The sequence below is a fragment of the Adiantum capillus-veneris genome, chromosome 16 (genome assembly GCF_014529385.1).
Source record: "Adiantum capillus-veneris isolate H3 chromosome 16, ASM1452938v2, whole genome shotgun sequence".
NCBI lineage: Eukaryota > Viridiplantae > Streptophyta > Polypodiopsida > Polypodiales > Pteridaceae > Adiantum > Adiantum capillus-veneris.
The window spans coordinates 16515254-16539717 of record NC_140946.1 but is presented as its reverse complement, the minus strand read 5'-3'; the positions used below and the strand labels follow the sequence as shown (position 1 = coordinate 16539717).

The following is a 24464-nucleotide window of genomic DNA, read 5'->3' as shown; positions in this document are numbered from 1 at the left end:
CAAGTGCACAATTCACACTCATGAGAAAAGGTTCTCTATATTTTAAAAAGAACACATGACACATGCAATTCCTAGCACTGTGAAGCAGAGAGAGAGAGAGAGAGAGAGAGAGAGAGAGAGAGAGAGAGAGAGAGAGAGCGAGACCTCAAGATAGACAGAGAGATAAAAGAGACCAAATGGTGCCTCATCTCAACATCTCTTATCACCAAGCAAGTGCATGATTTTCATGCTCATGACAAAAGACACTCCGTTTTCAAAAAAAAAAACCTATATACCACATGCAATTCCTAGCACTGTGAAGCGCGCGCTCGCACGCGCGCGCGCACACACACACACACACACACACACACACACACACACACACACACACACACACACACACACACACACACAGAGAGAGAGAGAGAGAGAGAGAGAGAGAGAGAGAGAGAGAGAGAGAGAGAGAGAGAGAGAGAGAGAGAGAGAGAGAGAGAGAGCAAGATCTCAAGACAAACAGAGAGATAAAAGAGACCAAATGGTGCCTCATCTCAACATCTCCTATCACCAAGAAAGTGCATGATTCATGCTCGTGAAAAAAGACACTCTGTTTTTTTTAAAAAAGAACCTACATAGCACATGCAATTCCTAGCACTGTGAAGCACACAGAGAGAGAGAGAGAGAGAGAGAGAGAGAGAGAGAGAGAGAGAGAGAGAGAGAGAGAGAGAGAGAGAGAGAGAGAGAGAGAGAGGTGGAGTGGTAAAGAAAATTTGTGCCAAAAACTAGCCCCAACATTTGCTATTGTAGAGGAAACCCAAGTGATTCCTCATACTACAGGTGGCAAACATACAGCTCATTTCCTCATTTATGTTGTTTTGAAAAATATTGCATGAGACAAGCAAGGCCCCTTGACACATCCACATGTCAATCAATTGGACTCTTCCTTTTAATTATGGGCAACATAGCTGTCAAAAATGGAGAGGGAACTAGGAGAGCTAATCCATTGCAATCGGTCAGGAAACTATGAAAACCAATCTACCATACTTCAAGCTTCCTCTCCTTCTTCATGTATGTAGCCATGATAAGCACATTTTCTAGCACCATATACAGAGATAAAAGAGGCCGAATGGAACCTCATCTCAACGTCCCCTAATGTCAAGCCTCGGGGGGTTCACTGTTCAGTACCCTCCTATGTAGCGTTTCACGGGGTATTAGAAAACCCCCTCTTTTAACATGTTATTATGAATAAAATGACCCCTTATTTTAGGATTTTTTATAATTGAATATAAAAACCCCTTATTTTAATGTATCTTTGCTAAATTGCCTAAATTTTTTGTATTTTAAAACCCTCCTTTTGAACTCACTTTATCCATTAACATGATTACATAGCGCACCCCCCGAGTGTTAAGCAAGTGCATGATTCACACTCATGATAAAAGGAATTCTGTATTTTTAAAAAACCACATGGCACATGCAATTCCTAGCATAATGAAGCATATATATATATATGTATAAATAAATAAATAAATAAATAAATAAATAAATAAATAAATAAATAAATAAATAAATAAATAAATAAATAAATAAATAAATAAATAAATATATATATATATATATATATATATAGAGAGAGAGAGAGAGAGAGAGAGAGAGAGAGAGAGAGAGAGAGAGAGAGAGACAGAGAAAGAGAGAGAGGCAGAGCGATCAAGAAAATTTGTGCCAAAAACTAGTCCCAACATCTCTATTTCAAAAGAAACCCAAGTGATTCCTCATACTACAATGGCAAACGTAGAGCTCATTACCTCATTGAGAAATATTGCATGATCGAGATCCCTCGGAACTCTTCCTCTTAGTCGTGGGCAACATAACTGTCAAAAATGGAGAGGGAACTGGGAGAGCCAATCTATTGCAATGGGGTAAGCAACTCTGATAACCAATCTACCAAACTTTAAGCTTCCTCCTCTTCTTCATGCATGTAGCCACGATAAGCACATTTTCTAGCACCATAGGAAGACCCCATGATGGGAGAGGTTTTGAATGTCATACGGACAATGGTAATAAACTTCTCGATGAGTCTTGATACCTAAGCGTACTATTTTAGTGTGAATTGGGAGAACCAACCTACAATATTTAGAGAAGGAATTGGAAAAGCCAGTCTACCACATTGGGGAAAAACCTAATAGAACCACTCTACCACACTTGGGCTGTTCAAGATTTCTCTCCTTCTTCATGCAAGTCCCCGTGAAAAATAGGTTTTTGACGTCATAGAGAGAACCAATGATAGGAGATGTTTTAAAAGACATACATAAAATGCTAAATAACCTTCAAGAAGTCTCACAAGAGTCTTCAACTCCAATGGTGTCATTTCATAATTAATTTATTCTATATTAACGTTATTAAATTTAATATATCTTAGTAATAGAAGAAGTGGGAGGATGCATGAAAGGAAAGGTTTGTTAAATCTATAGAAAGGATATATCAAGCAAGCCTTGAGTTCATGTGCACTCTATCTTCCTTCCTTAGGGGGTGTACTACTCCAATCAATATTGTGATGTGTTGAGGTATTTTATGCTTGCATTTGGAAGTAAGTATAGATGAAGAACTTCCCTACCTTAAGCACACTACTTTAATCAATACTATGATGTATTGAGGGTATTTCATGCCTGCATATGGGAGTAGCTAAAATGATAAAACTTATGCACTCATTATGAACTTAGTGTTTTCTCTGTTGCTTGATAGAAGCATTTATGAGGATAATGGAACACATGCCTTTGTCTTCTTGAATCTCCAAGTCATTTCTCTCATGTGCGTTCACATCAAAAGGTTGCACAAATTATGCCAACTTGCTATATAGCATACATCCTATTTGTCAAGTGATGCCTTTTCATGCTCAACAAATGACCATGGTCGTGGTAGGAATCCTCCACATTTGTGGAGGGTTGTGTCCATGGTGATGTTACTATTCCACAAGTCCCTTTGCAAAAGTGTCATGCAAGGACAAGGACAAAGACAACACACTCTTTCATGTTTGAATGCGACACAAAGATATCGTTGACAACGGGCAAGACAATGCACCTCTAACATAAGAGAGCAATGCCATCAACATGACGACCACTTCTTCTCTCTCATACATGCTCAAAATGAAGAGCAAGCCCCGTACGTACATGACACATCACTTGGAGGAATTTCTAACATTCTACATGCCTATCCTCATATATGAGTTCTTCACCCTTCCATGCTACCATTGATACATGTTTCATTGCCTATACAAATCATACAAAAACTTATGTTAGTTTTGAGGTGCATGTCTTTGGATGTGTGAAATGAAGACAAAGATACACCATCAGCGGTAAATTACTGTTGCAAAAGTGAGAAAGTATCCCTCTTTCTTCTTGCAAGACCACCAGATGTATTGGGGAGGCTACTCAATAATAGTGATGCTTTGAGTAGGTCTTTCAAAAGAAACATCAAGAGCTACACTAGTGTGATGGCATTTGCATCTCTTGGAGCTACCATTGATGAGACATCAATGGGTAGGTTTAGTGCATATTGATTTTGTGTACATGGCGGTGTGTACCATCGAGTTGGTTCTTTGCTACCACATGAAGCAGGGGTGCCAAAATTTGCACACATATATGTATATGATATTGAGCATGATGTTCAAAATCTTATGAGTACCTTGGATGGTTTGTATTTTTCCACTCGAAGCATTATAAATGATGATGTGATCATGTAATTCCGTATGCGAGTGCCTTCTACAATGTTGGTAGAATGTTATGTGACTACCTTGGTGTGGAGATAAAAATGAATTTTTTAAAGAATAGAAATACTTCTAGGCAGTACTCGATACCTATTGGCAATGAGGTTGCTGCAATTATGCCAGGTCAAGGGGATGTACAAACAATTAGCCATCAATATATTGTGATACATTGTCAAGACAAAAGGCTGCAAAGGATCTCGATTCTGCACAGGTTGTACATGCCACTATTCTCTTTCCACGGGGAGAAGATGGATGGCATGTCAAGCTTCCTTGTGCTAATGTGCATGGCCCTTTGGATGCCTTGGTTGGTTGATAATGTGTCACTAAAAGAGAGTATTATGCATATGGGCTATAGGTTCATGCTGATACAAAGTCATGCTTGCTTTGTGGGGGTTGTTTACTTCAACAATTTATGGTTGATGCATATTGTGCCATTGAGGAATGTCGTCCCGCATGGGTTTATACAAATAAGTAGACGTTGAGGGTAGAATTGTATGCAAGCTTGGTTGAAATGGTGCATTTGTCTGGGAGTGATGTTGTACTTGGACGGTCTGTGGGTTGAAGAATTGTCTTACCCTCATCTTTTATAGGCAGCCCTTGCACATGTACCAAGTGTATCAAGATGCAATGAAAATTGTGCGTACAAAGGGAAAGCTAGACCTATTTATCATATTCACATGTAACCCTAAATTTCACATGTCACCCTAAATGGCTAGAAATAAATGAGGCATTTCTTCCAGGACAGGTTTCCTCTGATTGATCAGACATAACCACCAGGGTTATGTAAGCCTCAATCAACATTTGACTATGATTTATAGGCTACCCCATTTATGCATGACAAAACAATGGATTCACCACCAAGGTTTGGGGTTCTGCTATTGATAATCAATAAGTTGTGCCATATAATCTTGTTTTGTCAACACTATTTAATGCACATATCAATGTTGAGGTATGCTCTACAATTTCAGCCGTCAAGTATGTCTATAAGTACATCTACAAGGGGCATGGTACATCAATTGTAAAATTCCATACGTCACTACGCTATGCAAAAAGGAAGAAAATTGATGGGATAGACATGTACATGGATGGCTGCTATGTATCTGCATATGAGGCTTGGTAGAGAATTTTTAATTTCCTTTGCACAATGACGCACTAGTTGTTTAGAGATTGAGTGTTCTGATCGGTCAAATATTGACTTTTCAAGATAATGACAGACATAATAATGTTTTGCAAAGGGACAATGCAGAGAAGACCACTTTAACAGAGTGGTTTATGTGCAACTTGGAGAATCTTGATGCAAAAAATAGTTTGTACATTGATTTTCCTCAAAAGTGGGTGTGGAATTGGGGTTCCTAAAAATGGACGAAGAGATGTTGTGGGGACACTATTGGGCGGATGTATTTTGTGCAGCCCTCTGTAGGTGAACATTATTATATCCATTTTCTTTTGACTATTTGTAAAGGATGTAAATCATTTGAGGATCTACGCTCCATAAATGGTGTATTGTTCCCAACATTCAAGGAAGCATGCATTGCAAGGGGTATCTTGGAAGATGATGGGGAATGGTTCGGATGCATGGAGGAAGCTTACAGTATACATACAAGCTTGAAATCGAGACATTTTTTTTGTGACCATTCTATTGTTTTATGAACCCTCCTCATCTGAGGACTATCAATACATGTTGGAGTTGAGATATGAGTCCTTAGATGGATGTGCACAAGTTGATGAAGGGTATGCATTGAGACTTTTGCACAACATTCTTGGTACTTTCGTGAATATCCTCAAATTATAATGCCCGATGAGTGCTTTGTGACACATGGTGAAAAAAAATTATTTTTCCAAGAGTAATGCGTGGGTATAATGCAAGAGCTATCCGTGTCACGCGAAATGGAGCAGACTCTAAATGAAGATCATAGCTTGCTTTTGAGGCAGTTTTGCATGGATTGACTAATGATGGTGGGGTATTTTTTTTTCTAGATGGGCTTGTAGGGATTGGAAAACCTTATTTGTATAATCGTTTGTTGTCGTGTGTGCATGGAGAAGGTTTGGCCCACCATCTTCTTGAATTTCAACATTGCTACTACGAAATGGATGCACTACACATTCTAAATTCAGGATACCCTTGGACATCGATAGTTGCAGCAATATCTGTGTTCATGGTCAACTCGCTCAATATCTTAGACTGTATAAGTTGATTGTGTGGGATGAGGCTCCTATGACGCATTGATACAACTTTGAGGCTTTGGATAGATCTTTGCAAGATATCATGTGCTCAAGAAAGCCATTTGGTGGAAAAGTGTCACTTCTTGGGGGAGATTTCAAACAAATTTTACCAGTGGTGTTCCACGGAGCACCTGCCGACATTGTTGATGCTACACTTTGTCAATCAAACTTTTGGAATCACGTGAAGATACTTGGATTGACACATAACATGCGTGCGGGAGGTGGTGATGTTGTAAATTTTGCCTACAAAGAATGTCTTATGGATGTAGGAAATGGGACTTTGACAAGCAATGATGAATAAAAGATGGAAATCCCTCGTCACATGGTGCTTTCTTCTTCATAGCTGTATTGGTAGGTTGCATCTATTCAGAAATTGATAAAGATGTGGGCCATGTAGAATACTTCAAAGAGCGGGCCATCCTTGCTCCCAAAAACTCTGAAGTTGATATTTTCAATGCTAAGGCCCTGTACACAATGAAAGGTGATGTTGTGCAATACTTTAGTGCTGACTCTATGGTGGAAAACTTGATGCAACATTCATTCTTATACTCTGTGGAGTTTTTAAATAGTCTCACCTTGGGTGTTGGATTTCCAACACATTGCTTGGAATTGAAGATGAATGCCCCAATAATTCTACTACGAAACCTTGATCCAAGTCGAGGTTTGTGTAATGGGACACGCTTGGTGTGCAAGGCATTTCATGCAAGAGTTTTAGAGACAAAAGTTATTACAATTACACGGGCTGGCACTCAGGTTTTCATCCCTCAAATATGGTTTGTGCATTCTAGCATGAAGTTGCCATTTGTTCTTAGACGAAGACAATTTTTAGTTAGATTGGCTTTTTGTATGATGATAAATAAGTCATAGGTCCAAAGCATTGCCATCTTGGGTCTATACCTAGTGACACCGGTCTTCACTCATGGACAAGTGTATTTTGTATTGTCACACGTACATTGAGCTGCTAGAGTGAATATTCTCCTACGTGACATTGATGTAAATGAAACAGCTGCACAAACAACAAACATAGTGTACCATGAGCTATTAAACAATGCTATATGAAGGCTCCAATCCTTCTTATCATTGTCTTATTGTGTATGTTTCAACTCATAAAATATTTCATGAATTAATTTTCTACCTCTCTGTATAACATATACTAAACTATGTCATGTGAAGGTTTCATTCCTTCTTCATATTGTCTATTTTTTGGTTTCCATTTGGCTATATATATCATGGATCAAATTTTTTACATCTCCAAGGTCTCCTTTCTGTGCTAAATTAAGAAGATCATCCACATCCTGGTATGTTTTTGTCCACTATTAAGTCATCATGTGGAGACTTATTGCGTTCCTTTGGGACCTTGATTTTTTTTCATTATTTTAACCAGAGCCACGTTTTTGGTGTGCACCTTTATCGCACGAAAAAATTGTTAGGAACATCCGTAAGCACTACAAGACTAGGTGTGTGTGCATGAAATCAAGAATTGGCTTGGCATAAAGTAAGGTTCATGTCTTTGTTTGTTTCTTTTTGTGTTACGAACCTTAGGAAGTTGCCATCTATTGATCTTTTTACATTGCATGTTTTGGCATACTCCTTCGACATTGAGTACGATGTCTACTTGGTAAGGACGGAGTGTGTGTCTTTTCAAGATGAAGATGATGCTTAGTGGTTTGCTAGACATGAAGGATACTCCGCTCCCAATGATTGGGAGTACCTATAGAGTTCTACATTCTCTGAGTTGATCTACCAAATCTACTTGCCTAAAGAACTTGCATGATTGGCAGTTCCATACGTAGCTGCAATAACTGGTACATGTAAATTGTTGGGTTTGGTGCTTTGATTGTATTATTTAAAAAAAGTCTCCCTTTTTCACTACTTTCATTTGTTACTCCAGGAGATAATCAACCTTGGGATGGAAAAATGGTTCTGAAATTAGGAATGGAGAAACTCCGAGTCAATTACCAATTTCATGATGAAGCGAGCTGAGTTGATATTGCCTCTTAGATCATTTGTGGCATAATAGTGTCCTTGATATGACGACAAACAGATCAACAACTTTGCCATATTTGTGATCCATTTCAGGCAATGTTCTTTGAATATCTGGATACATTCCTGAATGTCTTAATATTAATATGACTTTTCTAATTCTATGCAATAGAGTTTTTGAGTTGCAATTTGAGTTTGAGGGATCCAAGATATTAGATTCATATCTTAGAGATTTTTTTAAAAGCACAACAATTCTATGCATTGATACTCACATTTGTGAGAGGATAGGTTGCTATGTTTTGTGTGTGTGTGTGTGTGTGTGTGTGTGTGTGAGAGAGAGAGAGAGAGAGAGAGAGAGAGAGAGAGAGAGAGAGAGAGAGAGAGAGAGAGATGTGATAAGGAAGAGATTAAATCAAGAATGTTGCTAAGAAGTGTGAGAAAAACTTTAAAGTCTCTTTGTGTAGAGAGAGAGAGAGAGAGAGAGAGAGAGAGAGAGAGAGAGAGATGTGATAAGGAAGAGAGTAAATCAAGAATGTTGCTAAGAAGTGTGAGAAAAACTTTAAAGTCTCTTTGTGTATTTTTTTGAACTTGCACCTCTTATGCTTTTTGTAGATTATGTTTTCTTTGTACGATAAGATGTTAAGTTTGTAATATTGCACAAGGGATTTCTTCCTTGGTGGTTAACACGCAGTTCAACTTCATATGCATTGTGATGTACTTTTTAATGTTACAGCTAATAACACTCTAATAACAATGCCATCATTGAGACCGAGTCTGATGGTATTGAGTCCACTTCTTTAAAGTTTACCAATATTCAAGCGAAAAAGAGAAGTGCTCAATGTGTGGGATCCTCTTTTGTTAATCCTATGGTAAATGGTGGGAATGACAAACTCAGGGCTGCATTATGGGACTTCTTTGCCCGTAAGTGAGTCTAGGAAATTGGACTTTGAAAGACACTTGGAAGAACTTTTGGATGTGGCTCAACAAGCCAATGGCCAACAAATTGTAGACCTTTGCAATGAGGTGTGTTTATGTGCACAACGCTTCATTGGCGGAATGACCCACATTGAGGAGAACCAATTTGACATGTTGGTGTGCATGGAGCAACAATTTGAATCAATGTAGAGCTCACACATGCCCATTAGGAAAATCCAGATCCAAATTGATGCACTTAAGAACTAAGTCCTTGCTGACATGGCTCAAGATCCACTTGAATCGATTGAATGGGTTGTTGACAAAGATGGATTGAGCTTCTGATGCCCATGCCATATAGAAACGTTCAACCTTGGCTACTAGAAATAATTGAAGCACATACTTCTTTGTGCTAATTTGATTCAATGCCTTGATGTACTAAAGCATACCTTGCTTTGAACTCAATTGTAGGGTAAATCAATGAACATGTTTTTTTGTTTGGTTTTATACTTGTGCTCGTTGATTTGCATGGCACTAAGCCATAGAGTATACTTAAATTAAGTTTTAAGACCTTGGTTGAGATGATGTTTGTGTTAAAACAATATGAAGTACTACCTTTGTGGCTTGGTGACATAAGGTAGCATGTCTTTAAAAAAGAGGCTTCAATCACTACAATTATGCTTAGCTATGTGAGCTTCAAGGTTGAAACGAGATACTTGGAAGCTTGATAGATTCCTTTTTTTTTTTCTATGTAAATTTCATTGTGAAAGTTATCTTTAGGTTTACAAGTAGAAGTTGTCTTACTCCTTTAGATTTGTTTCACTTTTTGCACTCTCAAATGATTGGGTAGCACTTTCCTCATCCTATTATTAGTTTGTAATGACCATCGTAGACAACTTTAGACTTAGATTATGCACATCAAACCACTTTAATTGGATATTTTATTGTATTGATGTATATGCATATGCATATGCCTAAAGTTTGTTTTCTCTTTGCAAACACCTATGAAAACCTTTGCTTTGGAAATTAGGGACCAGTTGGACCATATTATGATGTGTATCCACAAAGGATGTATAATGTAGAACTTGTGGAAGGCTCAAACAAGACAATAGAGTTTGTGGGATTTCATTTGAAAAAAGGTTCGCAAATGTATGATGGTTATAGGGAATTTGGATATTATTATAGTTATTATATAATGCCAACTGAAATTCCACCAAACATCCTTTGCCACTAACTATATATTTTGTTTGTTTCCTAAGATTTTTGACATTTTGCATGGAGTGGACAATGTAAATCATGAGTAAAATCTTTTGGTGTTTAAAGGTTTATTGGTATTGCATTTGGAGTTATGTCTTTCCAGAAAAGGCATCAGAATCTCAAAACTAAGTGTTGTCTTCTATTTTAAGTTGTTGTATAAGTATAGTATTTGTACTTTCATAAATTGTAGATATTTTTGCTGTTTTTTCATCTCATTATGTGGGATTGTTGAAATTTTATGGCTTATGTATACATAAACGAGTAGATTTTTGCGGCTTTTTACAAATGTTTACGAGTGATTGAGAGCTAAAATTTTGTTACAAATTTAAGAGTTTCAATGGTATTAATAGTGTGCTCCTTTGGTTTGCACCAACATATAGGTCACATACTATAGTTTTTATGCCGATTCAATTCTCTATACACTTTAATTATCATGAAAAGATGATGTTATGATGTTTCTTGGATGGGTTGAAATGTTCTATTTATAGAATCCATATCAAAGAAGGCATTGGACACTATCTACTTTTAGCTGAGTGCATCCATGGAGCGAGCCAAGAGCAGTGAGCCTCGAGCAAAAATGAGAAATCAGTTGAGCAGATAGAAGCGAGCACAAAGTAGCTTGAGAAAACCCCACTGTAGTAAAATCAAGCCCCATGTATTTAGGGTTTAATACTTCTATGACAAATACTCCAGTGCACATAGAGAAACACGATCCTAAAATCGCGAGAGAGAGAGAGAGAGAGAGAGAGAGAGAGAGAGAGAGAGAGAGAGAGAGAGAGAGAGAGAGGAAAATTTTTATAGACCTTCATGAATGTTAATACTCCCTAAGCAAAAATTGGTAGGGCAATGGAAAAATTGCATGCACCATGATTTCTTTTAAATCATGGGAAAAATTTATAGGGAGGAAAATTTGTAGAGAGCTTGTGTGTGTGTGTGTGTGTGTGTGTGTGTGAGAGAGAGAGAGAGAGAGAGAGAGAGAGAGAGAGAGAGAGAGAGAGAGAGAGAGAGAGAGAGAGAGAGAGAGAGCGGATTTGAGATGTACTACCTTTGCAAAAGGCCCAAATGATCTATGAGAGAAAAACATACATTAATCACACCTATGATACAATTATTTGAAACACGAATGAAACAAAAGAAACAACCTGAAAAGATTATGAGTGGTGGGTACAAAATGAGATAGTGACAAGCTAGAGGGGGTTTGAAGTGTGTGTGTGTGTGTGTGAGTGACAGAGAGCATGCCATTCAAAGTTGACCATTGGAAAGCAATGGAGATTGAAATATAGACAAGAGAGAGTGCCATGGTAGAGTTGCAAAGTTTACAAAACTCTTTGAATATGTTATGGATGAAATCTATCATATTCTTGAAGGAATAACCTAGAAAAAAAAAAGCTTTAGTACCTACCTCTTACAAAAAGTTTATGCTGATTCATTTCAAAAATTAGGTGCTGAGTGGGTTACAAAATGCACTAAGTAGGAGGAACTAAATAACTGCAGTGATCTATAGACTATAGGTTTTGCTATCTTGTCTACCCTTCCAAAAACAAAATAAGACATCACCCAGGCTATAGCCCTTATAGCTGATTAGGTTGGATTCTGACTGCCTTTGTTAGCATATCCTTAAGAATGTCCTTTGGAATTCGTGCTTGATGGATATGCATGTTGTTGTTGACATCTTGTCCAAGTACAATCAAGTACACAAAATAAAGATGCTTGCAAGCAAGAAAGGATGCTTTTTTTGCCAACCTGCCTTGAAAATCAATGCACGAACAAGATGGGACATTCTGAATTATAACTTCTATGCATGATGTAGGGGCTCTACTGTGACCTGTCAGTAGTTCTATGGTAAAAATCTCTTTCTCTCCTTCCACTTCTACGCGGCTTCCAGTCAATTTTTCTGACATTTATAATGCTGCATTAACTTGAGCATAGGCAGCCTTCGATACCCCTGGTCGATAGGGATAATTTTGATCTTCATTTTTGTTGGCATGGGGCTCTCTCTGATGCACTTCTTTGGGGATCAATGATTCTGTTGACACTCCAATCTCAAATCCTGCCTTCACAAGTGCACAAGCTTCTTGGATGTTGAGTTTGGTGCCCTTTGCAATAGGCCAAACATGCGGAGCGCATTCTGGTGGGTGTATGATGCTTGTGACCATTCTCCATGTATGCCTCACATCTGTGTTGCAAAAGTAGCAAAACTTTTGCTGTCGCCAAGAAGATAATTGACAGTCACTCCAAAAACATGGAGCTGGGTCTCCCGGTCTCTGCCTCAATCCACACTTCTTACCAACTGTCCAATGGTTACACTCCACTCTACTTGATGTTGGTATCCTACGAATAGCCCACTTTGTGTCATGGACATTTTGCTCTAGAGCTTGCAACAATTCACTGCATGGTTGCTCATGTGCTGCATTTGACGTCTTATCTTGCGTGACATAATTATACTCAGGCCTGTGGCTACAAATGCTTGTATCCATATCCATTAATGGTCGCTTGGCACGCATTGTCCTCTTCTCACCCTTGAAATTAACTCTGTTATTGAACATTGGAGTACCCATGGAAGCATCATCCACTGCCCTAGAGGTGGTTGCTGGTGATGGACTAGTCTGCATCCTTGACATGGCTCTGTCAACTAAAATTTCCAATGTTGGCCCCCCTCCAATATATTTACCATCCAAGAAGGCTAGACGCCGGGCACACTGAAGATAGGCATTAATAAGATCAGTGACACATGCATCATAAAGACTATTTTTTTGCTTGTACCCCTCTCCAGCCAACCAACTTGCATGTTTGCTCTCAGAGAGGTTGGTCCTTGGAATCAATGCATTCATTATGAGCTCCCCATCCTTGACCATCATATGTCCCCAATGGCTAACCCTGAAATGCCACCAACTCAACCAACTATCTAGCTTTGGTATGTTTTTATCTGTTGTCTTGCCTGTTGCCCACCAGCTCCTAATCCTACAAAATTGCTCGAGTGCCGCATCTGTTGTTTCAGACAATCTCCACTTCTCACACATCTCTTTATGCTTTGATTGGTACTGGGAGTGGATATACCTCTGTGTGTGCACCCTCAAATTATCCTCCCAGTGCCATAGACAAGATCTTTCCCTACCCACCATTTCCTTCTTGTCCCCGAACACATACCTCACTGCATTCCAATTTGCTCCTGCCTCATCTAACATGAATCCTTGAAAATTGGCTGGCCTATCTGTGTGCTCAATCATAACCTGGTTCATAGATTCCCAAAACATTATTTGTGCTTCCTCATCCTCTTCTTTGAACTCGCATGTGGCAATAGTTAGAAGCTCTCCAATCCTAATAACATTACAAAGCCATGAGCCAAGGTATACAATAGTTTACACAATTAGTATCCACATCCACTTATTTATTTTTTAATACTTATTTGTTACTTACGTGTGATCATAAACATGTGCTCCCATTGTGTGCCAGCCTCCTTCTATTCGATGGACATGGTCAAAACAAACCCATGATAATCGGAGGTCTTCATGTCCATCTCTATCCATCCTTCTGACCACATCTACTCCTGAACCTGGGCCAGTAGTAGACATCTTGAATATGAAGGACCGCTCTTGTGATGTTGATGCTTGCAACGGAAATCGAGAGCCATGGAAGAACTGAAAGTGGCACTTTCTCTTTAGTTCAAGAATTGCATCATATCCATCACCCATTGGTCGAGTGGTCCTTCTACACTGCATCACCATTTGCTTTACCCTACAACATACATAATCATGGGTGAACCAATTTTTCAAGAATACAAGTGTTTTGGTGCTTATAAGTTGAAAACTTACTTCTTCATGTTGACAAGGGTAAGCAATTCTTGGGACATCTTATGGACCTCCTTCTCACTTATAAAATCCCCACTTGTAATATTGTCATCTGTGAAGGCCTTGAGCACCATCTCTCTAGCCAATATCATTTGTACCTTCCTAGGGCCTGCTCTATTGTCCATTGTCACTGCCTTAGCTACTAAGGCTTTTATGTTCCGAATTGATGCTCTAGACATTCCCTTAGGGACGATGTGTTTGTGCTTGCCATGGTGCATAAATAGCCTACTATGGCAAGAATCCCTAGGCATAAAGTAGTAAACTGTTGCTGGACAATCTTTTACACACATGGGAACATGCTTGCAAAAAAAGCATTCCAAATTTCCATAGCTCCCCATGGCTGGGCAGCCATTCTTTGGGAGCTTGGACAATTGACCATTCCAATGTTGCTTGTTAGTTTGATTAGTTCTGCTCCTAAATGAGCATCGCTCATTCATACATTGGAAAACCCCTCCACAAAAACTCTTCCTAAGGACAAAAGATTTTTGAGTTCTTGTCTGAGTTTGTGGTTTTGTCCACAAATTTCCCTCATACTTTTGCTCCATACCCTCCATTGCCTTCCCCTCAATCATTTCATAGATGCAGAATTCTTGGTAGGTTTTTGGTAGATCTTTGACCTTGCCCTTGTATTCACACTCTTGCATAATAGTGTGAAGCACATCATTGGGAGGGAGTGTACGGATGATCTGGAATGCAGAAACTGCTGTCTCAAAATTTAGAGTTTCTTCATCTAGCTTATCAAATTCAACATGATATTCATTTTCCTCATCATCATCAATTTGTCTGCAAGAGAGCAAAAAAAATAGTGAAGAATTGCTCAAATTCAAACCTTCCAAAATGATCTTGGACTTACATGCACTTACATTGGTGCAGGTGATGGACCAATTGGAGATGACTCAGGGGTTTGAAAGATGTCTTCTAGTCTTGCAATGTAATTTTTAGATAATGATTCCTCCAAGATGAAGTATGCCTCCATATAAACCCCCGCATAGGTGGGAAGAGGTGCCAAAACATTAAACTCTTGTCCCTCCTGAACAAGAGCCTCGACAATGACCCTAGTTCTACCACACAACTTCTTTTGCAGGAGCTTGACGGGAAGGAGGCATTTTCCATGGATGAATGGAATGTTGATGGACTGTCCGGACACAGATTGCAAAAAAATTTTAGCTTCCCTGCATAAAAGAGAACTTTCAATCAGATCAACACCATATCCATAGTTAATAATTTTGAGTAAATTGAACACGTGTCAAGTCAATCTGTACCAACAACTCTGTAAAGTTAACAATTTCACATTCATTCAAAAACACTACTGTCTCAATCCGAGTTTTTTTAAAAAATGTAATTCTGACAAATGCTTAAAAAATGTTAATCTTGAGAAATGTTTTAAAAAACGTTAATCTAGCGAAATGGTTGTAAAAGTTAATAATTTCACAGACATTCGAAAACACTACTATCAATCCCAGTTTAAAAAAAAAAATGAAATTTTGAGAAATGTTTAAAAAATGTTAATCTTGAGACATGTTTAAGAATTCGTTAATCTGGAGAAACGGTTGAAGAAAGTTAGTTTGGTTTTTTAATTATATTCTAACTTTTCAAAACATTTTTATTGCCCTTCAAATGTTCAACTTTTGAAATGCACACTGCTTATTCTTAATCGTTCATATTGTTTGCCTGGTTTCCATCCTTTGCAACGCCATGAGGAAGGCAAGGCTCTTGCAAACGTCGCCATTGGCCAAATACTTCCACCCCTTAAGCCCCAAGAAAACAGCAAAGGTAAGCTTAACCTTTTGTTTTAAGGACCATCTTTCTCAAATCTTTAAGCACGCTGAGCGCGCTTAAAGATCTGAGAAAAGAGAAGGTGAATTTGACAGCAAATGAGAGCATTTGAGTTGAGCGTAGGTGTGAGAGGAATGGAAGATTCCTATTGCTGTGTGTATTGAGCAGGTGGTAGCACTGTTGAAGCTTGCATCACTACTAGTTCGTGGTAGCAACAGAGCTCAGAGAGAGAGAGAGAGAGAGAGAGAGAGAGAGAGAGAGAGAGAGAGAGAGAGAGAGAGAGAGAGAGAGAGAGAGAGAGAGAGAGAGAGAGCTCCTATGAGAGACACTGTGTATAGTAAAGCTCCCTTAACACCTCAAGCAGCGTGAGATGCAGGGTGTGAGTTGTCGATGGAGAACTGGAGAGCAAAGCCAGGAGGGGTCAGCGTGACTGGGAATGGAGAACACACACACACACACACACACACACACACACACACACACACACACATATATATATATATATATATATATATATAGAGAGAGAGAGAGAGAGAGAGAGAGAGAGAGAGAGAGAGAGAGAGAGAGAGAGAGAGAGAGAGAGAGACTTACATGTTTGCAGAAAGAACAGATAGATTCTTCACATAAAGCTCCAGGAGAATGGAGAAGAGAAAAATGATAAGTGGTAGTATAGAGGTGGTGCGAGATTTGTAAAGTGATAAATGTGCCAGCTGTAATGATTTCAACTCGCCATAATGACTCTAACACACCACAACTACCCATAATTTAGTTAATGGCTGGAGCGAGATTCGTGGTGATAAATGTGTCGACCGTAATGATTTTAACTTGCCATAATGACTCTAATGCAACACAACTACCCATAATTTAGTTAATGGCTGATGTTGTCCTTTCCAATGGGTCCGATTCAGTCATTCATATGGCTTTTAACTAGATTTCATATAATCGAGAATTTTCATTCTTTCAAAGTGTTTATGCACTTCACAAGATCGAATTGTGAGGATGGTAAGTGTGAGGCAGATATTATGAGTATGGTAACTATGCCTAAGAGAAGGAAAATTGTGCAGGGTGCAGGGGATTCTGGAGCAACATACAAGAGAAGAGGTAGACCATCAAAGCAGGACAACTTCAATAGGTCAATTGCAAGAGCAGGTAATCAAGAGCATTCTCAAGTAAGTCAAAAGGATGCTGAAGATGTTGAGGAAAATGGTGGTGCTGAGGAGCTGGTTGATAGTATTGTTCATGACTTGGAGCAAGAAAACGTTGAGAAGGTAGTGGATCAAGTTGCTATTGAGAGAGAGGAGCAGGGAGCTGATACTCAGAGAACTCAGGAAGATGATCAGAGTGAGGAGGTGGTAGTTGAGAAACATGACCAGGTGACTAAGGGGCAACGTGATGATGAGGAGGGGCAACATGATGATGAGGTGACTGCGGGGCAAGTTGATGAGGAGGAGGGGCAACATGATGATGAGGTGACTGAAGGGCAACATGATGATGAGGTGACTGAGGGGCAACAAGATGATGAGGTGACAGAAGGCCAGAATATCTCCAATCTTGTAGGGGGGAGAAGAAACAAATTAGAGGTGTTTGGTAAGATCCTCGAGATCTCTACACCACAGGCATTCCTTGAAAGAATCAGAGTCACATTTTCTGGACCACCCCCTAGGATCCCATTATGCAGGTTACTGTCTAGTGAAGCCATTAGAAAAGTAAGCCCTTCCACCGAAAGATCACTCACAAGAAGTTTTATTAAGATGGGAGGATATCTTGAGAGCAAGGGAGCCTTTACTGTCTCCATTATTGATCTAGAGGGGGAGGAGACACCAATCACTCAAGAAAGGATAGATTCTTGGGATGACTGTTGGAAAACAATTAATGAAAGATTTGAGAGGTCCCTTGATTTAGAGACAGAGTGGGGACCCTACTTGAAAGGAAAGATGGTCCATGTCCTGGATGGCAACAATCGTTTGCATGCATGGATGGAATGCATTAGACAAGGTATTCTTTAACTTAATCTCCTTTAAGAACTTTTGTTGTGTTGATTGCACTATTTTAATATAATTGTACAATTATGCAATACAGGGTTTGAGAACGACCTGTCTAGACATTGCTCCGTGGTCTGCCACTTTTTGCAGTTTGCAAAGACTGATGTGGGGGAATTAATGTTTTCCTTGGCAAGATTGAACAAGTAAGATGATGTTGGGCATCTACTATTCTCCTTGAAAATTTTAATTGTTGTCTTGGAGTTATTGATATTCTTTTTTGTTTTAATGCTACAGGATGAACGATTATGCATATGTGCCAACCACATTTGGAGATAGGTTGTTCCAATTGAGAAGGCTAGGAGTGGCAGACAAGACTACTCTCTTGGATGGTTTGTCTATTGAAGACAGAGCATGGGTGGAGAAAGAAATGCAGGTTGTTTCATCTTGGGGGAAAAGGAGTTGGTTTACACTCCCTTTGCAAATAATGACATGGTTGCTCTTTAAGGATGAGATGGAACAGAAGATTGAAGAGTTGGCTAAGGGAATGGATGAAACTGGTAGGGCCAAGGTGATAAAGAAGATGGAGATTACCTATAGGAGAAAGAACTCCAAGTATGCAAGGATTGCAGATCCTGCAAATGGAGAGAAGTTTTGGTGTGCTACTCTGTCCTTGCCTTGGCATGAACCGAGTGCGCATATTGCGACTGAAGAGAAACTCAACATGATTGGAAATGCTTGCATAACAGATGTGGATAAGGCACACATTGTGAAATTGTTAGATAGCTCATAGGTATCAATTCGATCCTTGGAGTGCCTTCCCAATGACAAATCTAAAGTTAGGGACTGGCTCCACATGTATTGATTTTGGTTGCAAGTCAATCAATATGGTCTAGGTCTATTACTAGACATTCAAAATGCTGATCGAGTAAGGCTGCCATTGGAACATCGATTCATCAACTTTGCCATGCTTTGCCGAAGAAAGTACTTCAATAGAGCATTTCGCATTGTGGAAGGTGGCATTAAGTCGACCAATGCCATGAATGAGCAACCCGGATTACACAATGCAACCCGTCGAGTTGTTTATAGGTTTGTTAATTTGTATGGTTCAATTTTTTAGTCCTCATTAAACTAGTACTCAGTAGTTGGTGTGTGTTTAGATGGCTACTCAAGGAGATTGCACAACACATGCTTGATGAGATGCCCCCCTTGGCAAGTGTATGGACAAATGCAGATAATCCTACGTTCATGTATTCCGATGTGAAGCTTGGAAGGGTAAGCGATGCATTACATTGCATTTTTTATGTTAACTCTTAACGCATAGGGAGATTATGCTAAATAATAGTTGTTGATTGTGCAGTCCTTGTCCACCATAGAGAAAGCCAGGTGTCCGTGGTGGCTAGACATGGTTAAGAACCATGTTTCGGATGAGGAGTTGGAATTATTTCAGCAACATAAAGCATCCCTTCAACTTACAACTACTACGAATAGTGTCCTGGAAGAGGAGACGACGACAACTTCTCAAGTAGTAGCATCCATTGCATCAGCATCATTTCGTAAGACACTTCCTATAAATCTTGGTAGGGAAGTCGTACATAGGGCATTACAAGCAAACAAGGCTATAGAGGATGGCAAGATGCAAGGGCAACATCAAAGCGCAAGTAGCAGTGGAGGGATAAGAGAAAATGATGACATAATCAATGAAACATTGGAACCTACAGGTAGTGTTGATGCCTTTGCTTTGTCTATCTAATATGATCCATGGAGTGTTGTGATTGTTGATACATTTTCTTAAATCTAAAAGCTTTGATTTGTAGGCACTATTTACGTTTTAAAAATTTCTGTTGAAGAGCTTGTTCATATTATTGAATATCCCCAACAAGCAGAGCAAATGGGGCTTGAGGTGTTAGAGACCTTCAATGTAGTTTGTAGCCAAGGCACTGTGAAGGGCACTCAGCTAGACTTGTGCATAGACCTCATATTTGCAGATTTTCCATCTAACGTGGCTGTCGAGGGATGCTTTTGCAATAAAGTTCCGTTTTGGAACAAGATAGTGGATAACCTGTATGACACCACATTTCAGCTTGCAGACTCATGCTTGAGTGATAGGGGGTTTTTTGTTTGTTTGTACACCATGGAGGAAGGGGTGAAAGTCGAGCAAGCTGGCAAGCAAAAAGGGTTTAAGATATATCATCGTCAGGTTGTGAGATGCACACCACCTATTGGAAAGAGGTTGGGACCCATTGTCACACAGGTACAAGTAATTGATTCTTGATTTAATGTGCAATAGAATTTAGTGTGGCATCCTATTCTTTAATGACATGTATGACATAAAGCTTTCTATTTGAATAGGTGAATTGCTTGATCTTGTCTGCTTTTGTTCGTTGTTCGACAACTTGTGTGTATCGTATACATCATGATCAGTTGCCAGAATTGAAACTTGGTGGTGACCTTCAATTTGGACAGGACCTTATCGTCGATATGTGAGTTGACTCTATCATTTACTTGTTTATATGCCTAATCCATCATTTATATATATATATATATGCCATTAAAGTAAGTAAAATGTGTATTCAATGTCAGAGTACCTGAAGCAGATTTAGTAAAGAGGAAAGGAAAGCCATGGAGGGGTGGTTGTCAAAGAGGCCAAAAGCTTGTGAAGTACATAATCGCACTTTTTAGCCGTCCACAAGATGTAGTCCTTGACATATTTGCTGGCACGGGTACACTTGGCTTGGCAGCTGGCTTCATGGATAGACATGTCATTATGTTTGAGAGGGATGAGCGCATATATGATCGCTTGTTGAAGCCATTTGGAGTCAAGGTATGTTAGGAGTAGGTTCGTTGAAAATTATAAGTTGATTGACAAGAGGGTATGTATTAAGCAAGTGTGTATTTTTTTGGAGATGGATTGATTTTAAAGGGTCGCAATGTAGTTGAAGATTGGATCCAACCAAGCTTCACATTTTCTTTTTGCTATTCTCTTAGATGATTGTGCTCAAACTTAGACTCACTGGCAGTGTTGTAGATTTCTTCAAAACTACCTTTCTTTTATGGTTGTATAAGAACAGTCGAATATGGTACTCGTGTGTTTGATGGTTGTATAAGAACAGTTGAATATGGTACTCGTGTGTTTGATGGGGCTGTTTTTTTGGGATAAAAACGCTAATTCTTTAGGCTGATTTGGGGCTAATCTGGGGCTGTTTTTTTGGGCTAAAATCGCTAATTTTGTAGGCTGATTTGGTGGCGGATTTGGGGCTGATCTGGGGCTAAAAACGCTAATTCTTTAGGCTGATTTGGTGGCGGGTTTGGGGCTGTTTTTTGGGCTAAAAACGCTAATTCTTTAGGCTGATTTGGTGGCTGATTTGGGGCTGATCTTGTCTGGGATGTCGTCTCATGGAGTGCATTGACTACGGATATGCCCAACATAAGCGAAAAAGGCGAGGAAGCTTAGGGCTGTTTTGAGCATATGCAATGCAAGGACGCCTCTCCAAATGCGATCACCTAATCTTGCATCTTCACGGCATATGCCATTACGCAAGACACTAATATGGGCAAAATAGTTCAGATGATATTGTTAGTCAAGGGCTATTGAAAAACGATGTCTTTCTTGGAATTGCCTTGGTCGACGTGTATGCAAAATGTGCTCTATCTCAGCAAGCACAAAAGGTGGTCGAGGAGTTGTTTGTCAGGGATGTCGTCTCATGGAGTGCACTGATTGCGGGATATGCCCAACACGAAAAAGGCCAAAAAGCTTTAGGGCTGTTTTTAGCATATGCAATGCGAGGACTTCTCATGGAATGCACTGATTGCGTGGTATTCTCAACACAGGAAAGGCCAAGAATAGGAGCTAAAAACGCTGATTTTCTGGGCTGATTTGATGGATCATTTAGAGGCTAAAAACGATAAGTTTTAGGGCTGATTTGGTGGTTGATTAGGGACTGATCTTGTTTGGATGTCGTCTCATGGAGTGCATTGACTGCGGGATATGCCCAACACGAGAGGGAAAGGCGAGGAAGCTTAGGACTGTTTTCAGCATATGCAATGCAAGGACGTCTCTCCAAATGCGATCGTCTACGCTTGCATCTTCAAGACATGTGGCATTATGCAAGAGGCTAATATGGGTGAAAGAATTTCGATCATATTGTTAGGCAAACATTTCTGGAAAAAGATGTCGTGCTTGGCATTGTCTTGGTCAACATGTAAGCGAAACGTGCTCCACCTCAGCAAGCACCAAAGGTGTTCGAGGAGTTGCTTGTCAGGTATGTCATCTCATATAGTGCACTAATTGCGAGATATGCCCAACACGGGAAAGTCCAAAACAAAGAGCTAAAAATTGCTGTAATTTTGGGCTGTTTTGATGGCGGATTTGGGGCTGATCTGGGGCTGTTTTTTTGGGCTAAAAACGCTAATTTTTTAGGTTGATTTGGTAGTTGATTTGGGGCTGATCTGGGGCTGTTTTCTTGGTCTAAAAACGCTAATTTTTTAGGCTGATTCGGTGGCGGATTTGCGGCTGATCTGGGGCTGTTTTTTTGGGCTAAAAACGCTAATTCTTTAGGCTGATTTAGTGGCTGATCTTGTCTGGGATGTCGTCTCATGGAGTGCATTGACTACGGATATGCCCAACATAAGCGAAAAAGGCGAGGAAGCTTAGGGCTGTTTTGAGCATATGCAATGCAAGGACGCCTCTCCAAATGCGATCACCTAATCTTGTATCTTCACGGCCGCTATGCCATTACGCAAGACACTAATATGGGCAAAATAGTTCAGATGATATTGTTAGTCAAGGGCTATTGAAAAACGATGTCTTTCTTGGAATTGCCTTGGTCGACGTGTATGCCAAATGTGCTCTACCTTAGCAAGCACAAAAGGTGGTCGAGGAGTTGCTTGTCAAGGATGTCGTCTCATGGAGTGCACTAATTGCGGGATATGCCCAACACGAAAAAGGCCAAAAAGCTTAGGGCTGTTTTTAGCATATGCAATGCAAGGACTTCTCATGGAATGCACTGATTGCGTGATATTCTCAACACAGGAAAGGCCAAAAATAGGAGCTAAAAACGCTGATTTTCTGGACTGATTTGATGGATCATTTAGAGGCTAAAAACGTTGAGTTTTAGGGCTGATTTGGTGATTAGGGACCGATCTTGTCTGGATGTCGTCTCATGGAGTGCATTGACTGCGGGATATGCCCAACACGAGAGGGGAAGGCGAGGAAGCTTAGGACTGTTTTCAGCATATGCAATGCAGGGACATCTCTCCAAATGCGATCGTCTACGCTTGCATCTTCAAGACATGTGGCATTATGCGAGAGGCTAATATGGGTGAAAGAATTTCGATCATATTGTTAGTCAAACATTTCTGGAAAAAGATGTCGTGCTTGGCATTGTCTTGGTCAACATGTAAGCGAAACGTGCTCCACCTCAGTAAGCACCAAAGGTGGTCGAGGAGTTGCTTGTCAGGTATGTCATCTCATGTAGTGCACTAATTGCGAGATATGCCCAACACGGGAAAGTCCAAAACTAGGAGCTAAAAATGCTGTAATTTTGGGCTGATTTGATGGCGGATTGGGGCTGGTCTGGGGTTGTTTTTTTGGGCTAAAAACTCTAATTTTTTAGGTTGATTTGGTAGCTGATTTGGGGTTGTTTTCTTGGTCTAAAAACGCTAATTTTTTAGGCTGATTTGGTGGCGGATTTGGGGCTGTTTTTTTGGGCTAAAAACGCTAATTCTTTAGGCTGATTTGGGGCTGATCTTGTATGGGATGTCGTCTCATGGAGTGCATTGACTACGGATATGCCCAACATAAGCGAAAAAGGCGAGGAATCTTAGGGCTGTTTTGAGCATATGCAATGCAAGGACGCCTCTCCAAATGCGATCACCTAATCTTGCATCTTCACGGCTGCTATGCCATTATGCAAGACACTAATATGGGCAAAATAGTTCAGATGATATTGTTAGTCAAGGGATATTGAAAAACGATGTCTTTCTTGGAATTGCCTTGGTCGACGTGTATGCCAAATGTGCTCTACCTCTGCAAGCACAAAAGGTGGTCGAGGAGTTGCTTGTCAAGGATGTCGTCTCATGGAGTGCACTAATTGCGGGATATGCCCAACACGAAAAAGGCCAAAAAGCTTAGGGCTGTTTTTAGCATATGCACTGCGAGGACATCTCTCCAAATGCGGTCACCTATGCTTGCATTTGAAGGACATGTGGCATTATGCAAGAGGCTATTATGGGTGAAAGAATTCCAATGATATAGTTAGTCATGCATTACTGAAAAACGATGTCATGCTTGGCATTGCCTTGCTCAACTAATATGGGCGAAATAATTCAGATGATATTGTTAGTCAAGGGCTATTGACAAACGATTTAGTGCTTGGCATTGCCTTGGTTGACATGTATGCCAAATACGCTCTATGAAAATGTTATATAATGGACTTGGGAGTTGGTTGACTCTCTTACAGTGTTTTATGGCTCTCTAGCTTTTATAGACAGGTAGAATGTCTTACTCTATTTAACTCATGAGCAATATATAGGTTTCTGACCAAACTTGCCATCTCCCTCCAACTAGGATTTTTTGTGCATGCCGCTCGCTCCTATTGCACTTAGATTCTTGATGGTAATAGTTGCTCGCTCTCATGGGCTCGCTCAACGGCCACCCCCCTTTTAGCTCGATGCTTCACCATTTCATATCTATGGTAAGATCTAATTATATCCTTTGTATAATTTTCATTTAGGTGTTCAAACTAACAA

At 39.8% G+C, this 24464-nt stretch overlaps 3 protein-coding genes and 1 pseudogene across 3 annotated transcripts; 2 read left to right on the top strand and 2 right to left on the bottom strand.

Moving 5' to 3' along the window:
• Window positions 1–11682: 11682 nt before the first annotated feature.
• Window positions 11683–12615, bottom strand: LOC147438621 (uncharacterized; annotated as a pseudogene).
• A 720-nt stretch (window positions 12616–13335) lies between these two features.
• Window positions 13336–14192, bottom strand: LOC147438620 (uncharacterized). Its single transcript, XM_086484163.1, has 2 exons — window positions 13924–14192; window positions 13336–13846 (listed from the first exon to the last, which is right to left on the bottom strand). Exons 1-2 carry the CDS (start codon window positions 14175–14177, stop codon window positions 13525–13527), a joined length of 576 nt encoding a protein of 191 aa, XP_086340289.1. The 5' UTR covers window positions 14178–14192; the 3' UTR covers window positions 13336–13524.
• Window positions 14193–16661: 2469 nt separating this feature from the next.
• On the top strand, window positions 16662–20722 carry LOC147438618 (uncharacterized). Its single transcript, XM_086483904.1, has 10 exons — window positions 16662–17730; window positions 17815–17920; window positions 18054–18150; window positions 18238–18329; window positions 18875–18989; window positions 19075–19435; window positions 19532–19968; window positions 20067–20197; window positions 20298–20538; window positions 20651–20722. The coding sequence occupies exons 1-10, from the start codon at window positions 16707–16709 to the stop codon at window positions 20720–20722; spliced, it is 2676 nt and encodes an 891-aa protein (XP_086340030.1). The 5' UTR covers window positions 16662–16706.
• Window positions 18569–18834, top strand: LOC147438619 (uncharacterized). Its single transcript, XM_086484494.1, has one exon. The coding sequence runs from the start codon at window positions 18682–18684 to the stop codon at window positions 18832–18834; it is 153 nt and encodes a 50-aa protein (XP_086340620.1). The 5' UTR covers window positions 18569–18681.
• Window positions 20723–24464: the final 3742 nt, after the last annotated feature.